General features: G+C 43.7%; 1 protein-coding gene across 1 annotated transcript in view; it reads left to right on the forward strand.

The window, feature by feature from the left end:
- clcn2a (chloride channel, voltage-sensitive 2a) overlaps window positions 1–22,978 on the forward strand; it is a 159,553-nt gene extending 136,575 nt beyond the window's left edge. The window contains exons 8-24 of the mRNA XM_076294381.1: window positions 4,741–4,866; window positions 5,035–5,119; window positions 8,145–8,246; window positions 9,000–9,084; window positions 9,366–9,515; window positions 9,744–9,813; window positions 10,396–10,506; window positions 11,135–11,345; window positions 12,221–12,354; window positions 13,941–14,122; window positions 14,691–14,799; window positions 14,931–14,977; window positions 15,648–15,710; window positions 16,984–17,019; window positions 17,127–17,231; window positions 17,755–17,841; window positions 20,460–22,978. Of these exons, the coding sequence (XP_076150496.1) occupies window positions 4,741–4,866; window positions 5,035–5,119; window positions 8,145–8,246; window positions 9,000–9,084; window positions 9,366–9,515; window positions 9,744–9,813; window positions 10,396–10,506; window positions 11,135–11,345; window positions 12,221–12,354; window positions 13,941–14,122; window positions 14,691–14,799; window positions 14,931–14,977; window positions 15,648–15,710; window positions 16,984–17,019; window positions 17,127–17,231; window positions 17,755–17,841; window positions 20,460–20,933 (2,177 nt within the window). The 3' untranslated portion in view covers window positions 20,934–22,978. The remainder of the gene's footprint in view (window positions 1–4,740; window positions 4,867–5,034; window positions 5,120–8,144; window positions 8,247–8,999; window positions 9,085–9,365; window positions 9,516–9,743; window positions 9,814–10,395; window positions 10,507–11,134; window positions 11,346–12,220; window positions 12,355–13,940; window positions 14,123–14,690; window positions 14,800–14,930; window positions 14,978–15,647; window positions 15,711–16,983; window positions 17,020–17,126; window positions 17,232–17,754; window positions 17,842–20,459) is intronic.
- Window positions 22,979–23,076: the final 98 nt, after the last annotated feature.

The raw sequence follows: 23,076 nt of genomic DNA on the forward strand, positions 1-23,076 counted from the left end.
ACACACAAGGTAATAGTACAGTACTTTTTGTTTAAAAGTGTTTAAAAAGTAATAATTGAAAGACATAAATAACAACAGAATGATTACTCAGTGATAGTGATACTAGTCAAGCACACAGTGAACAGCAGCACTCTTTGGAGAATAAAAAATCATCTTTTGGAAATTGATCTTAAAGGCACACTATGCAGGTTTTTTAGCTTAATATGCTAGTTTTTTAGCTTAATTTACCTTAATTTAACAGCTTCAGAGAAATTGATCTTAAAGGCACACTATGCAGGTTTTTTAGCCTAATATGCAAGTTTTTTAGCTTAATTTACCTTAATTTAACAGCTTCAGAGTCATTGGAATGGTTATATGACTTTTTTCGGGTTGAATGGTGGCCGTCTCGCTTCCCCCTAGCGCCTGTGAGCGGAAAAACCACCCTTGCAACTTTGGGGCGGCGGGCCGACGGCCTCAGTGTCAAGAAGTATAACGAGTGCAACAAATTGCTTTACTGCATTCAAATACACATACACGCCAGCAGAGGCGGACAGAGTACACAGCTTCATTACTTGAGTAAAAGTACAGATACCCTTTGCTAAATTTTACTCAAGTACAAGTAAAAGTACAACAGTCAGATGTCTACTTAAGTAAAAGTACTGAAGTACTTGTTTTTAAAAGTACTTGAGTATCAAGAGTACAAGAGTAGCCTACATTTTTTTTTTTCAAATATTGCTGTGGCAGTAGTAGGGGGCCACTAGGGGGCCACTACTGCCACAGTGCTTACATTTATGTACAGAAACGTCCTACATGGAGTTATGAAAAATGTTAATGTTAATACCTTGGAGAATGTAAAAGGAATTGAAAGTAAAATCAAGTAATTTTCATCTTTTTACCATGTTGCCAGGGATGGGCAGTATTTCTAATACATGTATTTAAAATATGTATTTCAAATACAAAATACTATTTTGTAATTGAAACACTTGAAGCGAAAACTATCATTAACTTGTTCAGAAAATGTAAATAGTCTGGTGAGGTGGGGCCACAGGTTGGCACATTCCCGGGATGGACCTGCTGTGTCTTCATCCATTGTTTCATCCATGGTTTTGTCTCTTATCTAAATCTGACCATGGAGTTGACTTGGGCGGAAAGCTGAAGGTGATTGCTGATAGGCTGTCCCAATCAGTGGCGCCTGCACAATCCAATCACGTTTGAGAGGGAAACAACAAATTGAGGATTTCCGAGATTTTTCTTTTTTCCTTTTTTTTTTAGAAGAAGTAACGGGTACTCACGGTTATGGATAGAAATGAAGTGTAGTAAAGAGTACAATATTTGCCTCTCAAATGTACTTGAGTAAAGTCATGAGTACTCCCCAAAAATGATACTTGAGTAAAGTACAGATCCCTCAAAATTGTACTCAAGTACTGTACTCAAGTAAATGTACTCCGTTACTGTCCGGCTCTGCACGCCAGGCACCGGCTAGAAGAAGGTAGCGATGGAGTTTCTCAGACATTCATCATGACAGAGCCAGCGAAAAAGAAGCAAAAACCGAGAAAACAGTAAGGAAATTGCCAATACTGCATAGTTTACCTTTAATACCTTAAGTAAAAAAATGAGGAAATATCCAACCTTTCACACTTTGAATGCCGCGCTGTTTTCGGAACCTTTGGCCCAGAGTGCCAGCAATCTAGATCATTGTTGGTGATTTTTGTAGAGCCACAGCGTATTCTATGTTATAGCTATGGCTCGTTTGAAATGTGAGACTTTAAGCTCTCAGTGGGTACAAACCGTTTATTTCTACATGCCTCTTTTCCTGAGAAATCCCTAGCTAAACAGTGGCTAATTTTCAGCAAAATCCCTGTTTTTTTTTCTAGAAATGGAGATAGAGCGTCTTTCATGAAATATGAAGTGTTGCCTGTAAAGTTTCCGGGAAGTGACCTAGTGAAACCTGGCGAGACTGCCACCTAGTAATAAAAATAAATGGCTAATAAACAGTGTTGCCACAGTTACCTTGAAAAAGTAATCTGATTACTGATTACTGATTACTCCTTTAAAAAGTAACTTAGTTACTTTACTGATTACTTGATTTTAAAAGTAACTAAGTTAGATTACAAGTTACTTTATTAGTTACTTTCAGCAGCTGCCAACAACACCCCCAACGCCTCAACATAAAAATGATAACCGGTTTTGCCAATACTCACTATACTGGAAGTGCATTTTAACAGCAATGTATAGCAGACATCCCAACCTAACCTATTTAGATACTGAAATTCAGATGTTTGTTCAATAATGTCTAAGTACACCAAATAAGGAAGGCCTATTGATAGAAATTGTTATAGTAAAATATGTAGATTTTTTTTTTCATGTAGCCTTGGCAACTAGCCATCTTGTATAGGCCTGAGTAATATGCAAATGAAATTACACTTGTTAAACTCACCTCAACAAGTCTTTTGCAAATCATTTAACCCGCCGTGAGCAATGCTAAAGTCGCTGTTACAAACAGTGCAGTGTGCAAGATTATCATTATGTTTTAATCTTTTGAGACAATTGGGTACACTTTTGTGTAGTCTGATGTGAAATGGGTCTTAAATCTTCCTTTTTGAGGGGCACTGACGCTGCCATGACGCTTCTGTTCCTAGATACACTGACTGAACTGATTAATTATGTTTGGGAGAAAAGAGATATAAGCACACTTACACTGAAAACTGATTGGTTGATTTAGCAAAACAGACCAGGATGCTCTCTATCTTGGATGCGCTTCAGGCACAAACGCACCACTCCTCTCTCTCTCCCTCTCCGTTGTGTGCGCATTAAGCTATGCACACGCGATTTGAAGCAAAGATTCTAGAATCTTTGATTTGAAGTCCGGTCTGGCTTGCGTGCTCTTGTTCGCTCTAGGTTCCGGGAGATTTTATGTAATTTGCGGGCGTCAGGAAGCCGCTATCAATATGTGGGAGACTCCCAAAACTTCGGGAGACTTGGAATGTCTAGCTAGACAGCGAATAACGTTGTCATGTTTAGCTGACACAAACTCAAAGTAATGACTGATGAAATGTGCATCTCTCTCTCTCCCTCCATTGTTGTTTTCGTTTGTGTCGCTGCACGTGAATTGTCCTCATGCTGAAAACGTGAGCATAGCCTACATGACATTAATCCCCAAGACAAGAAGAAAGCAAAGAACAGGACAAAAATAGTAACGCACAGTAACTTAGATAAGTAACTTTAATCTGATTACTGGTTTGTAAATAGTAGCGCGTTAGATTACTCGTTACTGAAAAAAGTGGTAAAAATAGACTAACGCGTTACTAAGTAACGCGTTACTGGCATCACTGCTAATAAATGGTTTTGACCTGACGTGCATGCGTCACTGATTCGACCTAAAGCGGCAAAAAAAAGCCGAGTTATGATAAAATGTCCAGATTGTGCGTTTTCATGAGTTTTCTATTGACATCTATTACAGTTCTATTCATCATAGTTACCAAAATCGAGAGTGTCTATTTTCGTCATAAAAAAAGCTAAAAACGCAATATTGCGTTTTTGGCACTCAACACATGGGAACAAAAAACACAATATTGCGTTTTTGACACTCAAAGTGGGGACACCAATTTTCTTTGTAAATGAATAATGTATCATAAATGAATAAATGCTTTTATTTAAAATACAGGGGGCATAAGTATTCACAACCCTATGTTAAATTTCCATAGAGGCAAGCAGATTTTTATTTTTAAAGGCCAGTTATTTCATGGATCCATGGTACTATACATCCTGATAAAGTTTCTTTGGCCTTTGGAATTAAAATAGGCCCACATCATAACATACCCTTCACCATATCTCACGATTGGCATGGGGTACTTTCCATAAGATCATCTCTCAATGCAAATTAAACCAGCTATTATGCTAACTGAAATAAAACCATGCCAATCTCTAGGTATCATTGTGAGATGTATTTCGTAATATCTTTATTCTAATTATGTTTCCAATGAATTGTATAATTTGTAATGTTTTGCATGGATGTGCGCTGTTGTGTGTTCGTGGATGAGAGAAGCAGGGTGCGTTGTGCACCCGCCAATATGACTATTGACAATGCGCTCTTAAAATAACATATAAACAACTCGCCATGGATTTCTGACCAGGTTTCTCTTGGTCAGTGGCGTAATGTGTTTCAGGTAGTGTACGATAGTGATTTTAATATAATGCGCCAGACCCCTCCTTAGGTATTGCCACACCCCTTGGCGTGTTGCTCAAAAAAAGAGATGAGCATGGCGAAAAACTCGTGTCTATGATAGGAACAAGCTTTGCATTGTGATGATTATAGACTTTCCGCCAGGTTTTGCATCACGAAAATAGGGCCCCCAGTGAACAGCAGGACTTCTTACAATTTAAATTGGCTGAATGACTGAAATCAAGATCAAATACAAATGCTGAATATTATGAATATCTTAACACAGCACACATGTAAACAATTTCCACCCGGTACAGTAGCTGTGTAGTATGTGTGTAAACCTCCCTCCCGTTGCCTTAAGAGAGGTGCTACAAAAAGACACTAGAACCCATAGGTGTTAGCCTCCTCCCAATCTGAGGTGCTGCAAGGGTTCAGGGGTTTGAGCCTGGGTGGTATGCAGACCTGAAGAGCAGTCAGCACAACACAGGTTACACACAGATGAGATTGGGTAGAGTATATGTGTATTAATATCTGTGGTGGTTAAACTTGTGGCGCTAGTGAGTGTGCCCTTAGTGTGTGTGTGTGTGTGTGTGTGTCAGGTGTGCTCTTCAGCATTGAGGTGACGTCCACCTTCTTTGCGGTGAGGAATTACTGGAGAGGCTTCTTTGCTGCCACCTTCAGTGCCTTCATCTTCCGAGTGCTGGCCGTGTGGAACCAAGATGAGGGTGAGGCCAGAAGCAGTCATGTGGAACAGAACCAAAAGTGGGTCATCATTTGTGGATCATATCATAGCTCCCTCTCCCCCCTCTTTTTTATCTCTCCTTTCTTTTTTCCCTCTCTCGCTCTTTCTCTCTCTATCTCTATCACTCTCTCTATTTCTCTCCTCTCCTCAGAGACAATCACTGCTCTCTTTAAAACGCGTTTCCGCCTCGACTTCCCCTTTGACCTCCAGGAGCTTCCAGCATTTGCTGTCCTTGGGTATGTCCTGTATAGTAACCTCCAACACATCCAACAAATTCTACTCACTAAAGCCTTTAAGCGGTGCTCACTGTCGAGGTGTAGGAGGCATGTTGGCAATTCTCATGTCTCCCCTATTCACTTACTGTCTGTTACTATTTACATACAGGGATGAATATCTCCTCTGATTTCTTTGCTCTAAACATGCAAGTTAGAAGTGAATAACAGACAACTTTAGTTTATTTATTCCAACTTATAGGAGAAATCCAGCGAGATTTCACATAGATCTCTGTTTCTCAGGGTCACCAGAAAAGAACGAAAACAATCGGTTTTACCTAGCTCGAGTTGCTACAACCAGCAGCTATCACAGCCAGGCAGCTACAGTGCTACTCTTTGTCGGCATGTCCCATTTAACTTTGTGCATAAGCTAAAATTGTTTACGCTGACCATACTCTTAAAAAACGCATAACGTTTTATCATGCTAATAAGCTGCTCCACCATGCATGCACACATCTTGAGCAATGACCAAACATTAAAACCAGAAAGCAGCCTTTATCCATAATCCATAGAAATAGGAATTTATCAACTTCACCACTTCAATATTTAGGCATCAACTGCTAATTTGTACTTAAAGCTGCAGTTGGCAAGATTTTTTTGATCATATTCACTGAAACCGACACTATGCTCTGACAGAACAACATAATTCAGCTGGTTTTAGAAAAAAAACCTTCTACCTCCACCAAGAGCCTTTTGCAAAAATCCACAGCTCCTGGTTCTTCTGGTCCAATCAGCAGGGCTGCGTGAGATCTGACTGTCAATCACAGTCTGGTGCAGTCTGGTGCACACTGACGAGCACAAACTCGATGAGAGGGTGCTCGGTGGTAGTAGGGGAGGGGCATGAGAAGTCCCCTCAATCTACCAGACTTGCCAACTGCAGCTTTAAACTAAAAATACTTTCTGCATCAAACTTAATTTATTATGAAGTGACTGTTTTTTTATGTAAACAACATGTGTTACATAAACACAGAATTTCTCTTTCATTTTAACAATGTAGCATGTGTATGTTAACAATTATTGTACAATAGAAATGGATAAAGGTTTGAAATACTTAACAGTACCAGTCAAAGGTTTGGACACACCAGCTAATGTCAACATGTTTTTTTCCTTTATCTTTATCTTTATTTTTGCAGAGTAGGTGGTTAAGATTATGAAATAGCCCACATGGGTTTATGTTGTAAGCAAATATTATAAATTCTTCAATGTACAGACCCTTACAGAAATTTCAGGTTTCTGGCGAACAGGTAATATTTTCACATACAAATTAGGTTTCTGGCTAAGAGTTGCGGTTAACTTTTGGCAACGTTGCAGCAAATTTGCATCAATGTCATATGCAAATTAGGTTTGTCACCAGAAGTTCACTGGAAGTGTGCCTTATTGGCTTGGTGTGAATGCAAATCACTGGCAAACACATTTGCCACTAGTGCCAAACTTCTCATTGTTGCCAGAAGTTTGCCTGTAGCGGCCAACATTGGCAAGCTTCTGGCAATATTTTTTAGTGAACTCATTTGTTTCCCACAAATCACCCACAAGATTGCTGCAAATCTGCTACAAACACTTCATTTTTGTAAGGGAAGCTTTTGATCAGTCTCTCAACAAACTTTACATAGTCAGCTGGAATTGATTTCCAACAGTCTTGATAGATTTCCCAAACATTTTGAGCACTTGTCGGTGCTTGTCTTTCACTGATTTTAATTAAAAAGAATGAAGTTGGCTTTAATAATGTTGTCATAGAGGTAATAATATTAAATGTGACGCATGGAAATAATATATCTATATCTATAATGTATAGAGACCTTTGTCTTCTGTCATACTTTGGATGTTGTAGGTATTGTTGTACAATGTAGGAAAAAAGGAATCAAAGAAAAAACTATGAATAAGTGTGTGTGTGTGTGTGTGTGTCCAAACATTTGATTTGTACTGTAGATTAGATAAGATTTAACTTCATGTCAGAGATAATAATTCACAGGACTGTGATTGTTATCATATGCTATAAGTGTCAACAGTGGGGCAGTTAAGCACAAAAATTGATCACTTTGTGATAAAAGCATGATATTTGATAGAAAAACTGATAAGATTTAGAATGGTTGGCACCTTGGATTTTGCCCCTGGGGGCCTAGGTGGCCATTTTTAAAAATGTCAGACAAATATAGGTTTTGTTAGGAGAAAAGGGATTGAAAGCAGAAACTAACAACTAATACAGTTACATACCATAAATTGATGTAATTCTTTACACATACTATACCGAGGATTGCTTCATATCCCCGTGTCCGGTAAGGTCTGCTGTTTATTCTGGTTTGCCATGTATTGAGTGAAGTGTTCGTGAGATATACCACAGAGAGTAATGATGGGAGATGGACGAGGTGGAAATATGATGAAATTTCAGGTATATCCAACGTTAATTTTCTCACGAACAGTTTATCACAGCACCTACAGTAGCCGCTAATATCATTGGAAAGCCCCGGTACTGCCCCATGTATCTGTGTGATAAGTACTCCATGAGAAATTCAACAGAGAATAATGGATGTGAATTTTCACACATATTACTATATATTTTTAGGGCCTAACGACGTCCCTGTCTGGTAGTTTTCCACCTCTGGCCTGGGGTCATGCCAGCAGTTTTAATGTCCATACTGTACCACATCCTTGTCGTGCTGCCATTCGTGATGCCATGGGTAACAGTAACAGTGCTGTGAAGACACTCACCAGACAAATTACTACAGTAACACTATAAGATTTCTATAATAATATTATAGTCCCAAAACACTACCGCACGGGATGTTTTAATATAGGAAGATGTTCATGTTAGCACTTTTCTCATTGACAAACCTGGACAATTACAATGCATTGTAGTGAGACCATTACAGTTCCATGCTGCACCACCTCTGGTCAGTAGTTTAGACTCGTGACTCAGACTATCAGAAGCAGTCGGAGAATGAATGCTGCTGAATTCTATTTTGCTGTTGACAGACTTTTGCTCTTTCCTCAGGATTGCCAGTGGCTTTGGGGGTGCTCTGTTTGTTTACCTAAACCGAATAATTGTTGAATCCATGAGGAAGCAGAAAACAATCAACAAGTTTTTACTGAAGAAGTAAGTGCTTTAAAGGATAGATGATAGTCTTGACAGGTGACTCTAGAGTTGAGGGCTGAGTCAGCGGTACAAGTTCTGCATCTTTCACACAGACATTATTTTATTTGTCTCATGGCACCACACAAATAAATAATTTTTTTATGTGAATGCTGTACAGTATGTTGTACTTTTTGGGGATTCAGCAGTGATTCAGCAGTGCTATTTCCTCAGCATAGAGCATGCAACTACCCTTGGTGCATAAATAGCTCTTTGATGTGTCCCTGTGTAATTTTCCTCCTGTCTGCTGAAGTCACCGATTTAAGCAATCTAAGGTCATAATGACAGAGAAATCATTAGAATGAGAGGGAGAGACGTTATTGCAGCTGCTCTTAAACCCACACTCATCCTCCGGGGAGATGCAAAGCCGTCCAGTGTGTTCACTAAAGCTCACATCATGTGTACACAGCACCCAGCACCCAGCACCAGTTAGACACCAGACTAAAGCTGCATGCCAATCAAGGGATTACTGTGACCTTCAGTCAGTCAGCGTGGACAGGAGTGGAAGGAAACAAATACATTGTTTGCAGCCCTTTACCTATTCTTCAGCACTGCACCCTTCTCATCAAACCAGGACTCATTCTCTGTCACTCACTCCCTCTCTCTCTCCCTCCCTCTTACTTTCTCTCTCTCACTCCCTTCCTCTCTCTCACTCACTCCCTCCCTCACTTTCTCTCTCTCCCTCTCTCTCTCACTCCCTCCCTCTATCACACACAGGCGGCTGGTGTACCCTGCACTCGTCACCCTGCTGGTGTCCACCCTCACTTTTCCTCCAGGGTTTGGGCAGTTCATGGCTGGACAGGTCTGCTTACTCTAATCTCGGTCTCCATTACCCACCTCCTCACAACTAGCTTTCTTTTCTCCCTGTAAACTATTCCACTAATGGTTGTAGCAGTGCTAGATATGATTGATCAGTAGTTATAAGAACTACGTTTGCTGCATTCTCCCAAAGCACAAGTTCTGGTGAGATTCATGTCCACTGTGCTCTGAGACTAAATTAGATTGGGTTTTAAATGTGACTCACCCAGCCTGTTTTAGTTGCCGTGCAGTGTTGTGACGTGCTGTGTTTTCGCTTTTCCACAGTTAACTCAGCATGAGTCTCTGGTGGCACTCTTTGACAACCGCACCTGGTACAAGCAGGGAGTAGCGGAGGAGTTTGACTTCCAGCCTGAGGCCTGGAAACACCCCCAGCTCAATGTCTTCGTCACTCTCCTCCTCTTCGTCGTCATGAAAGTGCGGCTACCATTTTTCTCTTTCTCTGTGTGTGTGTAGGGGATATGTATGAATGTCTGATAGATTGGCTGGTGTTTTAGTGTTTGCAGTTGGAAGTGTTTGTATCTCAAGTGTAGATGCTTGTGCTAATGTGTATACAAGTATGAGTCCCTGAGTGTGGAGTGTGTACTGTATCATGGTGCCTGGCATACTTCCTGTTTAGGTAATAATGTACATTTTTTCTCATAGTTTTGGATGTCAGCAGTGGCAACCACCATGCCAGTTCCCTGTGGAGCTTTCATGCCAGTCTTCCTCATAGGTGAGCACTGGTGATCTATACACGGAATTGTGTGAATGTGGCACTCTGTGTCTGAGAGAGATCAGCATTCGACTGCATCCTCCATTGACCCCACAAGCAGAGAGCATGTCCATTTTACACAGATGCTATAGATGTTGTTTGGTTGTATTTTGTTGTTAAGTATGGACACTACCATGGCTGCGCATACACACAGGTCATTTTGGCAGGTAAACTGCACATCGTCTTTATTTCGATTTTTATCCCACTCCACTTCATGTCTTGGTTTGTGTCTAACTTGTGTTTTTTATCTTTGCCATTTCCTCCATATATCATCTCCATCAATGTTTGACTGACAAACCAAACCCTCTGGTGTATAACATTACAAAACTCCTCCAGCTATGTTGGTCATGGAACACAGGCGTGATCGAAAAATAATTCATGTGAGTATCATTTGCAGGTTTTTTGCCGAGTGAAATATCTGCAAATTGTAAGCAAACAGCGGACCTTGGGGTTTAACTTTAGATTTTAACAGTGTGTGTGTTTGTTTGTGTGTGTGTGTGTGTGTGTGTGTGTGTGTGTGTGTGTGTGTTTGTGTGTGTGTAGGAGCTGCATTTGGACGTCTCGTTGGAGAGAGCATGGCGGCCGTTTTTCCTGATGGCATAACCGCCGACGGCACCGTGTATCCCATAGTACCTGGCGGCTATGCAGTTGTAGGTCAGTATCCCCAACGGCATCCTGGTTCATGTCCAACCCCCCATCCCAACCCCCCGCTAATGTGTGTGAGTGTGTGTGAGTGTGTGTGTGTGTGTATGTGAGAGAGAAAGACAGAAAGGGAGAGAGAAAAAAAAGCTATCAAATGTAACCACCGTGGTCATTGTGGCTCTATCCTGACTCCAAATAATGGAGCCTGCGGGTAGCGGTGAGCAGGAGTCATGCATATTTCATCACCCAACACTGACGGCCAGACAAATGAAATCTCGTCGGTGGAAATGGATGCCGCTGCTCTCCACGCGCTGGGCACTGGAGCAGGAAGGAGTCGGGCCTGCACAATAACAAATCAAATGGCTTGCTGACACTGGCTCGGGGCTGTGGAAATGTGACCGTGTGTTTTTGTTTGTGTGTGTGCGTGTGTTTGTGTGCGTGTGAGTGTGCCTGTGAGTGTGCGTGTGTATGTGCATGTGTGTGGGTGTGTGTGAGAGAGAGAGAGAGAGAGTGACTACTATATGTACAAGTGTGTTTTTGTTTGTGTGTGTTTGCATTCTTGTATCACGTCTTATAACTGCATCTGCATGTGAATGTGTGTGTCCTTGTGTGTGTGTGTGTATGGGTGTGTCCACCTCAGGTGCGGCAGCTCTTTCAGGGGCTGTCACACACACCGTGTCGACAGCGGTGATCGTGTTCGAGCTGACCGGTCAGATTTCCCACATCCTGCCCGTGATGATCGCAGTGATCCTGGCCAACGCCGTGGCCCAGAGCCTGCAGCCCTCGCTCTACGACTCCATCATCCGCATCCAGAAGCTGCCCTACCTCCCCGAGCTGGGCTGGGGGCAGGAGTGAGTCCCTCTGCCCGCCTATCTGTCTGTCTGTCTGTCTGTCTGTCTGCCTGTCTGTCTGTCTGTCCACCTGTATCTATGTCACGCTCTCCTACTCATCTGCCTGTCAGTCGGCCATTTTTGGATTTGAGGTCCTCTCTTCCCTCTCTTCTTTTGACTGTGTATCACTTTCTCTTCCTTTCTTTGGCCCTCCTTAGTCTCTTTCACTTTCCACCTCTCTCTCTCTGTAGACCCTTATTAGTCTTTTCCTCTCTCTCTCTTTTCAGTCAGTCTTTCTCTCTCTCTGTCTCTCTCTCTCTCTTTCTTTTGGCCCCCTCTGTGTGCCCAGGTTATTTGGAAATGTACAACATACTGTAATGCTTTTTCACCTGGGCCTCGGGAAAGGAAAACCTCTTGAGAGAATTAGACCTGTACATGTCCATCTGTCTGCGTGTGTTTTTGTGTGTGTGTGTGTGTGTATGTATGTGTGTGTGTGTGTGTGTGTGTGTGTGTGTGTGTGCGCACTTTGATTTTATCCTGGTGGAGCATCCTAAACAATCAACTGACCATCTGTTGGCAGTTAGGAATAGTGGATTATGTTTAGGGTAACATCACTGACCAGCATTTGTGGCGAGACGATTCATTTGGCAACCAAATAACAGTTTATGGATCACAGAGAATGGACAACTGAAATATATATACCAATCATACCTTTTATACAATTTTATACTGTACATTTTGTACAATTTACCTTTCTGCCATATTTGTGCCATGTCTCAATTCAATTGGACCCTTAACATAATTTATAATCCATGAATCCATGTCTTGTTGGATATGTACCTGGTCTTGATTATTCTGCTGTTCAGCTGGCCTCTCTCCTCTGTGTGCTGCTGTAGGAAGTATAATATCAGAGTAGAGGACATCATGTTGCAGGACGTGCGTCACATCACTCTCACCTCCACCTATCGCCACGTCCAGGATGCCGTGAGCACAGCCCAGCTCAAAACACTGGCCCTGGTGGAGTCCAATGGTGAGCACTACTCACATGTACTTACATCCATGTCTGGGAAAGTCCGGCTCCAGGAAATATAAGTCCTATCACATATTTGACCATTTACTAAACCACCTTATATAAAGTGACACAGGTCTTTAGCCAGGAGTTCTACTTTCTGGAGCCAGAGTTTCCACGTCTGGTGCCTGCATATACATTCAAACTACCTACACCCCATAGACAAGAACAAGCGCGCACACACACACACACACACACACACACACATATATATATATACACACATACATACATACATACACACATACATACATACATACATACATACATACATACATACATACATACATACACACATACACACATACAATATACATACATACACTGTAACCGATGTATTTATTGCAATCCCTCAAGCATGAATATAGTGGTGAGCCACTCCTATACACACACTTCTTCACAGTCGATCACCACTAAACAAATCAGACCATGTACAGTAATAAAACATCTCCTAAGACACAGTTTTGTACACCCGATACCCTACAGGTTCATTTTTCATAAATGTACCGTTAGTTGTTTTTGTTGCTCTGATTTAAACCCATTTCCCCTCTCCCATTTCCCTCTCCCATTTCCCTCTCCCATTTCCCTCTCCCATTCCCCTCTCCCATTTCCCTCTCCCATTTCCCTCTCCCATTTCCCTCTCCCATTTCCCTCTCCCATTCCCCTCTCCCATTCCCCTCTCCCATTCCCCTCTCCCATTTCCCTCTCCCATTTCCCTCTCCCATTTCCCTCTCCCATTCCCCTCTCCCATTCCCCTCTCCCATTCCCCTCTCCCATTTCCCTCTCCCATTTCCCTCTCCCATTCCCCTCTCCCATTTCCCTCTCCCATTCCCCTCTCCCATTTCCCTCTCCCATTCCCCTCTCCCATTCCCCTCTCCCATTTCCCTCTCCCATTCCCCTCTCCCATTCCCCTCTCCCATTCCCCTCTCCCATTTCCCTCTCCCATTTCCCTCTCCCATTCCCCTCTCCCATTTCCCTCTCCCATTCCCCTCTCCCATTCCCCTCTCCCATTTCCCTCTCCCATTCCCCTCTCCCATTTCCCTCTCCCATTTCCCTCTCCCATTCCCCTCTCCCATTTCCCTCTCCCATTCCCCTCTCCCATTTCCCTCTCCCATTCCCCTCTCCCATTCCCCTCTCCCATTTCCCTCTCCCATTCCCCTCTCCCATTTCCCTCTCCCATTTCCCTCTCCCATTTCCCTCTCCCATTCCCCTCTCCCATTTCCCTCTCCCATTTCCCTCTCCCATTTCCCTCTCCCATTCCCCTCTCCCATTTCCCTCTCCCATTCCCCTCTCCCATTCCCCTCTCCCATTCCCCTCTCCCATTCCCCTCTCCCATTTCCCTCTCCCATTTCCCTCTCCCATTTCCCTCATGCTCCTGCTTTTTTATGATCCGATTTATTTTTGTCACTGTGTCTCACTGTGTTTCTCTGTTGGACTCACATCCTTACTGCATCTCAAGTCAAATTCAACCATGTCTTTCTCTCTTTCTCTCTTCCTCTCTCCCTCTCTCCCTCCCTCCCTCCCTCCCTTCCTCCCTCCTTCCCCAGAGTCCATGATACTGCTCGGCTCCATTGAGCGCTCCCAGCTCCAGTCCCTGCTCTCCCTGCAGCTGGGTCGCGCTCGGCGGCTGGAGTTCCTGCGAGAACGGGCCCAGGACAACGGTGCCCACCTCCCCATGCTGATAGGCCAGGACAGCCCGCCTAAGGGGAGCCGCGGGGTCCGGTTCCTGGTGAGCAGCGCCGGGGTGGGTCAGAGGGGTCAGAACCTGGGGCTGGGAAACATCACTCTCAAGCTGTGCAATGTCAATGTTTTGTTGTTTTGGTTAGATATAGAAACATTTTCACCTGAGGAAAACTAGCTGTATAAAAACATTTCTTAATACCTCTGTTAGGCGGGGATCACATTAGCCAGCGACAAGCGGCAGCGGCAAACGTAACGCAACGCTCAGACCATAATAAGTTTTGTCTCGTTCCTAAGGAACACAAACAGTTTGTCAATTGAATACGCTCGCGTTGCGCTTTGACAGTTGAACCAAGTTCAAAGCTCAGCTTGCTCAACCGTTCCGCTGCCAAACCATATAGAACAATAGGAAACCTGCCGCTTGCCGCTGGCTAATGTGATCCCCGCCTTAAGCTCCTAATAGTCATCAGCCGCACCTGGCTTGCACCCTTTCCTCAAGAGCGTTGACAGGTGCAGAGCTGAGCTGCTGGAGACTTGAATGACGAGGAGAGGTGCTCTCAAAGCAGCGGCTCGGTTCATGGAGGGGATCGCTGGTCAATCTTTTCTCCTCTTTTCAGATCTCCACTGAAGAATCGTCCTATAGCCCAACTGTCTCCAACTCTCAGATTCCTCTGAAGTCTGCACTGAAGACAGTGTCTGCTGTCGGCAACACGGACACACCCAACAGTATGTGCTCAAACACAGAGTGATTAAAGGCTTTGGAATACTTGCATTGTGTTTCCCCTAAGATGATGTAAATCCATACTTGATGCCATATTATATGCGACCCATGTGTATTATAGTCCTTCTGTTTGCAGGCTCCCAAACACTGTCCTGTGAGGACCCTGAGCAGGAGCTGGTGGAGGTAAGGTTCATTTAAAGCAAAGCTCAGTACTCCTCTTAAAATACAAACTCAAATCACCCTCCCACCTAGCCATATAATGCCCTTCCACTGACCCCCGGCTGGAACTATTCCGACTAATGTCTCACTGAAGCCTCTCTCTCCAACCTTGCACTTGAATATGACAGGGCAACCAATGCACGCCTGAAAGCCATCAACGGGCGATTTTACAATAGTCAACAACTCTTGTTTTTTATATTTCATGCACACACTTCTACTCCATCACTTCGTTGGATTATAGTTCCTCATCACTAACCACTACACGTTGACTGAAATAAATACGCTGTTATTGTGTGTGTGCATAGTGAATGTTTATAGGGAAGCTCTAGTTCTTTAAAGAAGCCAGTGAGCAGAGGTGGAAATCCCAAACTCTGATTGGGAATAAAAGACCGACAATATTTCATGTCAAATCAGCACCGCTTTCGGGGCAGGAGGAAGAACCAATCAGCTCTCTGGCCTAGTGCCTGTGTGCAGAGCAGATTCATGGCACAACAGACCACTTTCCACCTCTGCCAACAAGCATCACTCTTACCTTAATCGGTCCGAGGCCAGCCGGCCGCTGATCCATAGCGTGCGAGCAGGACCATTGTGTTAACCCTGTGTGCTCCTTCCTCTCTGTCTCTTTTCCTGGAAGAGCAAAGCTCGGGCCGTGGCTCGTAAGAGCAGGAGGCCCAGGCGAGTCAGGACCCCCTTGGCGGTAAGATCCCCACTCCGAGCCCTCTGGTCACCCTAAGCTCGCAATCACCAGCCTGCCCTTGAAGTGCCATAGCCTGGGTGCTAGCAAGGCTAACTCACACACCAGTTTAGTGGATTCAGCCACAGTGGATTTTTTTAATTTTTTCTTTTCCCTTTTTTTCTCTACTCCTCATTATTATTGTTGCCGCTGCTGTACTGGAGAGATGTGGGAATGAGTTCAGTAATTGTCATTGATCCGCACTGTACCCTTCATGGCTCGCTGTGGCTTGGGGGTTTTGATGGAGCATGTTGGGAGGGTTTAATTTAGGATTCCTGACCAAGCTGAACTGTACTGTTTGCTACGCTTCACGGCACAAGGTGAAACGGACGTCTCCAACTGGCAAACATACAATGCTGGTTGCTACTGCAGTACTGCTGTTCGCCCTATTCTCTTGAATTCTGAGACAAATTGCTTTAAAGCAGAGTGCTGTAAATGTTGGGTCAAAATACTGTGATATAGGATTTGTGATTTTATATTTCATGTTCATGAGAAATCATTTGAATAATTGAATACATTCATAATGTCCCTTACAAAAATTAAATGTTTGCAGCAGATTTGCAGCAAACATGTGGGTGATTTTTGGGAAACAAATGAGTTCACTAGAAAATATTGCCAGAAGTTTGCCAATGTTGGCCACTAGAGGCAAACTTCCAGCAAAGTTCTGGCAGCAATAAGTTTGCCACTAGTGGCAAATGTGTTCGCCAGTGATTTGCCACCACACTTAGCCAATAATGGCAAATTTCCTGTGAACTTCTGGTGATCAACCTAATTGGCATATGACCTTGCCGCAAATTTGCAGCAACTGTTCGCCAGAGAAATAAAATTTCTGTAAGGCTCTTGAATTAGCTAAACTATGGAAAAATGTCTTGCGTTGATTCAAGAGAATGTGGTAGATTATTTTACAAAAATGCATCCAAACCACCTCTGAAAGCAAAAAGTTTCTCTTAATTCTTTGAAAATTGAATAGCATGACTGCTTTCGGGATGTAACAGGATGGATTTTACATACTCAGACTGCCCTCAAAAAACCAGTTCTTTGTTCTCCGCTTTTTAAATGCCTGTGTGCTTCTTCTGTAGTGGCTTTGGTAGTGGGATGATAATTTTGATTGTTGACAGTTGACAGTTTCACGCTTAGAGAAAGTCTTTTCTGTTTGTTTTTCTGTCTAAGAGGTTCATATGAGTCATATGAATCAACCTGTGGAGATCTGTTTGTAACGCTGTTCTATGTCCTGCAGGCTCCAGACGTGGAGGATGACATGACTACAGCTGAGGTATGTCTCTCCCCAGACTCATTGGTCTATCAACCAATCTGCCGACGTAATCCCTCACAGACAAGCCGTGACTGACTCATTGACTCACTGCTCTTGCCATTTGTCAGATTGCTGAGTGGGAGGAGAGACAGCTGGATGAACCTGTAGACTTCAAGAACTGCAAAATAGACCCTGCCCCTTTCCAGCTGGTGGAGCGCACCTCCTTACACAAGGTTGGGATGGGTCTAAGCCCTGGACATCTTCTTACATTAGTCGTCATTTAGCAGAAACGTAGCATCTCTGAGCTAGCTAAAGGGATAGTCCCCCTGCTGAAATGTAAGTGCTTTGCTCATAGGCATAGCCGGTTTGAACCCTTAACCCTGGTTTTCTGTTTGGAAGCCCAGTGCTCTGACCACTAGACCTCCACCACGCCATGCCACCGCGGCTATTCACCTCAGTCCACTCCACACACTTAAGTAGTTTCCAAATGGTCCAGTGATTCACCTACAGTACTTCACCAGAAAGACAATTTAGCTCATCTGTGGAAATGATGTATTCGGTCAGCACAAACAGTGTTTCAGCTGAGGCACCCATCATCAGGGAAACCATTTTAAATTCTCAGCTTTATGTTTATCGTCTATTGAATGATGACAGGGATACTGTAATACAAAGCACTTCTAATATCAAAGCACAAATTAACTGTGGGTTCCAAGTGTCCTAAAGCTGTTAGTGTACATGCTCTGTTTGCCCTGACAGACCCACACCATCTTCTCGCTGCTGGGACTGGACCATGCTTACGTCACCAGTACGGGCCGGCTGGTGGGAGTCGTGTCTTTGAGAGAGGTGAGTACCGCAGCAGGACCTAGCCAGGCAATGGCAGCAGAGTCAGCATAAGTGACAGCAGTCATCATAATCCTTCTCTCCTCCAAACTGCTGTCAGTGTACACAAAAAGTGTTAAAGAGTTGATTTTGGAAGTTGATCTTGGAAGTCGACCTCTTTGTGGTAGGCTAGGTGGAATTCATGTAGGCAGAGAGTTTTCATCACTATTTTGGCATGCATGCAGGATATCATTACCATAATCCCACATTAAATGGTTGTCAAATCAAGTCAAGTCATTTAGATCAAAAACACCTGTGATTGACTTCAGTGCACAAAAAAACGTCTGATGCCTCAAGCCGAAGGCGATGATTTACAAACCATGAGAGCTCCTTCCTCTTAGCACATGCATCATTTCTCACACATCTTTCTAAAACTAAAGTGGGCTATCGCCCCCTCCCTTCCACTTTACGTCTCCTTGTCTGTGTCTGTGTCTCTGTGTTTATGTCTGTGTCTGCGTGTCTGCGATCCTCTGCGTGTATCATAATAACCTCTATGCTGAAGAGTCTCCCCCTCACCCTGTGTGTGTGTGTGGTGGAGTGACTGAGGAGAGAGCTCTTCTTGACCTGTAACAAAGCATACATTTAATTGAGAATACTGGAAAGACAACATGAATTGTTGAAAAAGACATTTTATTATATTTTTAAAAATATATGCTCATTTTTTTTAACATTACATTACATTACATTTAGCTGACGCATTTTTAACCAAAGCGACTAACAACATGGTAAACAGTTTAAGCTTTTTAAAGTAATTCTCTCAACAATTCTAGGACAATTTAAAAAAGGTAGAGTACAATAACAATAAGTGCATTAGTGAGTGCTGTTTTTAAACAGTTGAGTGTCAGTTCTAGTCAGGTGGTAAGTGCTAGGATCAGCAAGACTAGTTGTAAGTAGTGCTATGAGAGGAGATGTTCTCTGAAGAGCTGGGTCTTCAGCAGTTTTTTGAAGATGGAGAGGGATGTTCCTGCTCTAGTAGGAACTGGTAGTGTGTTCCACCTACGAGGAGCAACAGATGGGCAGCCGTGGCTTACTGGTTAGGGCTTCGGGCTTGTAACCGAAGGGTTGCCGGTTCGATACCAGACCCAGTAGAAAAAATGTGGGCGGGGGAAGTGGTTAAGCACTGCTCTCCCATGCCCACATCCACGGCTGAAGCACCTAACCCCTCACTGCTCCCCGAGTGCCGCTGTAGCAGGCAGCTCACTGCTCCGGGTTAGTGTGTGCTTTACCTCACTGTGTGTTCACTGTGTGCTGTGCTGTTTCACTAATTCACGGATTGGGATAAATGCAGAGACCAAATTTCCCTTACGGGATCAAAAGAGTAATATACTTATACTACTTATATAGATGAGAAAAGTTTGGATTGGCCTGAGCATACCGGTGGCAGAGCTAGACGTTGTTCGTCTGAGGAGAGCAAAGGTCTGGAGATAGCATATGCTTGTATGAGGGCATTCAAATAGGTGGGATGATGCCAGCAACTCGTATAAAAAAAGTTGGGATAGTGCATTCTCTCTATATTTTATCAGAGTTTGTAGCAAAAGACGCATATTTAGTGTGTTTATTATCGCACTTCTCAACTGGGGGGACCCCGAGAGCAAATCTCCTTAAGTGCTGCTTTAAGGCATTTAAAGATACAGTATGGTTGTATGGTGTTTAGAAGTGTAAAATATCAACATGAGACCTGGATGCATTTATAATGATACATTTGCACACAAATAGCTGACATCAGTGATGTCTTCGACATGAAGATCCCTGGAACTATGCTACTACTATGCTCCCACAGGTCCAGAGGTGTAGTTCGAACTGCACAACTTTAACGACAGTGTTCGCGAACGTTCGTTGGAACTATGGTTTTAAGAAACACTTGTGTCGCTTAACGATGCATTGGACTATGTAAGTTGCAGCACCATAGATCAAACTATCGTTTTGGGAAACTTGCATAGTTCTAACCATGTAAGTTGCTAACATAGTTGCTAACTATGCTTTTGGGAAACCCCTGAACATCAACTTTTTTACTGATACTATTTCTAATGTTTTCACTCTGGTGCATTGAGAGTAGACTAAGAGAGAGAGACCACATGATAATAGGTGGAAAGGAGCAAGGAGAAAATAAGGACATACTGTATCTAGGTGCCATAGCTTAGTCTAGGGTGCAGTTGTTTTGGTTTCAATATTGAGTAGATCACATTGAACCATGGTAATCTGGCCACACATAGGCCAAAATTAGAAGAAAGCAGAGCAAACATGCAAATGTTGCACGACCAAGTTTTAATATAAAACAAATAGGCTACAACTTTGGCCACAATATCTGGACTTGTTTTCTGTAACAATGCATAGGCAATAGTTATGGTTGTAATTTATTCATCTCTAATCAATGTTGACTTTATGGCTACAGATTTGTACAGTTCACCTAACCTTCACACAGCGGGTCAATGTTTTTGGACAAAGGGTTGTATAACATTACCTGAAAGGCTGCTCTTCAGGGTGACATGTAAATGTTGTGGCTGTGGCAGGAACTCTGCTTCCTGTTTTACACTTTGTACATCTGTCTCACATCCTGCTCACCTCTGGCGTTCTCTTGACAGCTGAGGAAGGCCATCGAGGGCTCGGTGACAGTCACAGGTGTGAAAGTGCGCCCTCCACTGGCCAGCTTCCGTGACAGTGGCACCAGCACCAGCGTGGCGGAGGTGACCGAACTGCACAAGCTGTGGAACCGGCACCGGAGCCTGTCGTTGCCACGGGAACCGAGCCCACCCGAATTGGAGGACCAGTCGGACTTGGCCTTGGACGGCAGCCCAGTGTTCAGCAGGGACTGCACCGAGCTGTCCACTCAGAACACCACCCTGCAGTCAGACGACCAATCAGAGGTGGTATGCGAGTCAGCCAGCCCCTCCCATTCCCCAGAAACACTTCCAGAGTTGCCATGTGACTATGATTCCACCCACCTGGATGTGGACCAATCAGGAGCTGAGGAGGAGCTTTGCCCTTCCCCGTCTGAAGAGCCGCCAGAGGAAGTGTGTGAAGCAGCTGAGGCCGACACAAAGGATCTTGTAGAATGACTCTAACATTCTCTTACTCTCTCCCTCTTTCTTTCCCTCTGTGTCGATCTCTTTCTCCTCTCGTCCATGCACACAACCATAGGAAGACAGGGTAGTCTGGACCTAGCGGGGACTCTTACAGGTGTGTGTCGGGGGTGGGGGCAGCACTGATAACACCTTTATCACCTCCAGAACCCAGAGACTTCCTCTCTCCATATCATGTGTGTGTGTGGGTCAAAGGTAGAGAAAGCACACGTGTGTCAGGGATGGAGGGAGCCACAAGAGCGGTGCAATGCCAAGGGAAGCACATGCACCAGTATGGGGGCATGTGTGAGGGAGCATGTAAAGACTGTGATTGTGTATGTGTGTGTATGTGTGTTTGTCTGTGTGTGTGTATGTGTGTTTGTCTGTGTGTTTGTCTGTGTGTCTGTCTGTGTGTCTGTCTGTGTGTCTGTGTATGTGTATGTGCGTGTGTCTGTGTATATGTGTGCGTGTGTGTGTGTCTGCGTATATGTGTGTGTGTGTGTGTTGTGTGTGTGCGTGCGTGTGTGTGTGTGTGTGTGTGTGTGTAAGTGACTCAGCTGCAGCCAGCCCACATACCCATCTGGTGCTGACACTTTTAATCTAAATAAGATTGTCTCTGAGAACGAAACTACAATTTCTCTCCAAATATAGCTCCTAATAACCCAAACTGAAGGGAAGGAGAGAGGGAGGGAGGAATGAAGGGAGGGATGGATGGAGGGAGAACAAGAGAGGGGACTGGAGGAGACACAGAGAAAAATGGGATGACGCAAGGAGAGACAGGCAGAGGAGAGGGAAGGAACGAGTGGGAATAAATGGGAATAAACGACACGTTGTCACAAACAAGATAAATGCCACACTGCGGCAAAACCGCAGCCCCTCCACACCACAACCACTCCACACCACACCACAACCACACCACAGCCCCACCACACCGGCCAAGCCTAAGAGCCTGCAGCGGAAAAGGTCCTAAAGCACACTGTAATTTACTCTACTACTACAATGGCATTTGTATTTAGCACCTAAGAGTCTTCGTCTGAATCCAAAGCATACGTGTGTGTGTGTGTGTTGTTGATCACAGGAGGTTAAGTGTTGATGGGGGTTAGTCACATCAGTGTCGCCAGTCTGCCCTGAAGCCCAGGCGAGAGTGTCAAAACGGTCTGTGAATGTACTGCTCTTGTGTGACTGATCGGTGTGGGTGGACAACCCTCTTGCACGTGTAAATACCAACTCTCGTTGCTCTCTAAGCGTGCAAGTTGCACACGTTTGAGAGAGTGAGCTCGAAAATAAAATAAACCGTAAGATCTGTATGTAAAAAGACTGCGATATGCACATGCATGTGCAAATAGAAATCCCCCCCTCCCACCCCCATCCTATCCCACACACACACATGAAGGCCAAGAAGCTTCAGCCATACAGGTTAAACCCTGAACCTTGTGGCCGGTGATGTCAATAGATCTAATGTAGATAACTTGTACAGTAGAGAGCGTAGTTTTTTAGACTGGGGTAGAACTGCATTGGCCAGTTTAGGAATACAAACAGTCCAAAAACTTACAAATAGTGAGAGAATGCTGTATTTTTTTTTTTTTAAGGAAGCTGTACTTGATCCTGTGGGTTGCCTTTAGTTTAAGTACAGCTTTTGAGTCCTTAGCAACCCACTGAGGTCTGGATGACCACAAATGCCTAACTAGGCATCATTACCCACTTGCTTATGTTTGGTCTCGTTTTAATTGCTAAAATGCAATAAATGTCTACGTTTTGGAATGTATTGCCCGCCATATAAGATTATTTTTGGTGACCTTATTATAGAATGTACTGTATAGTGTTTTTAGACAACAAAGTGCACATGCAGTAGAGAGAAGCAATAAGTGCATAAATGGCCCTGAATGCTCTTTATAATCCCATTGAAGAAATGTGAATGAAATTTAAACTTTAACTCCTAACATGTATATAGAAAATATGCATACAAATCAACAGTTGACATTATTTTTAAGAATACATTGAATTGTTTTGTACATCAGTGAAATATTAAATTCAATCTTTGAAGTTTAATGGCTTCTCATGTGCATGTTCTTCTGATCAATTTACACCATCACTCACTATGCTGGAGACGAGAATCGAACCGTTGTCTCTACAATACCTT

The sequence above is a fragment of the Alosa pseudoharengus genome, unplaced genomic scaffold (assembly GCF_046254945.1).
Source record: "Alosa pseudoharengus isolate Yale_2024_CS ecotype anadromous, Long Island Sound unplaced genomic scaffold, YU_APseudo_1.1 YU_APseudo_1.1_scf_2, whole genome shotgun sequence".
Classification (NCBI taxonomy): Eukaryota; Metazoa; Chordata; class Actinopteri; order Clupeiformes; family Clupeidae; genus Alosa; species Alosa pseudoharengus.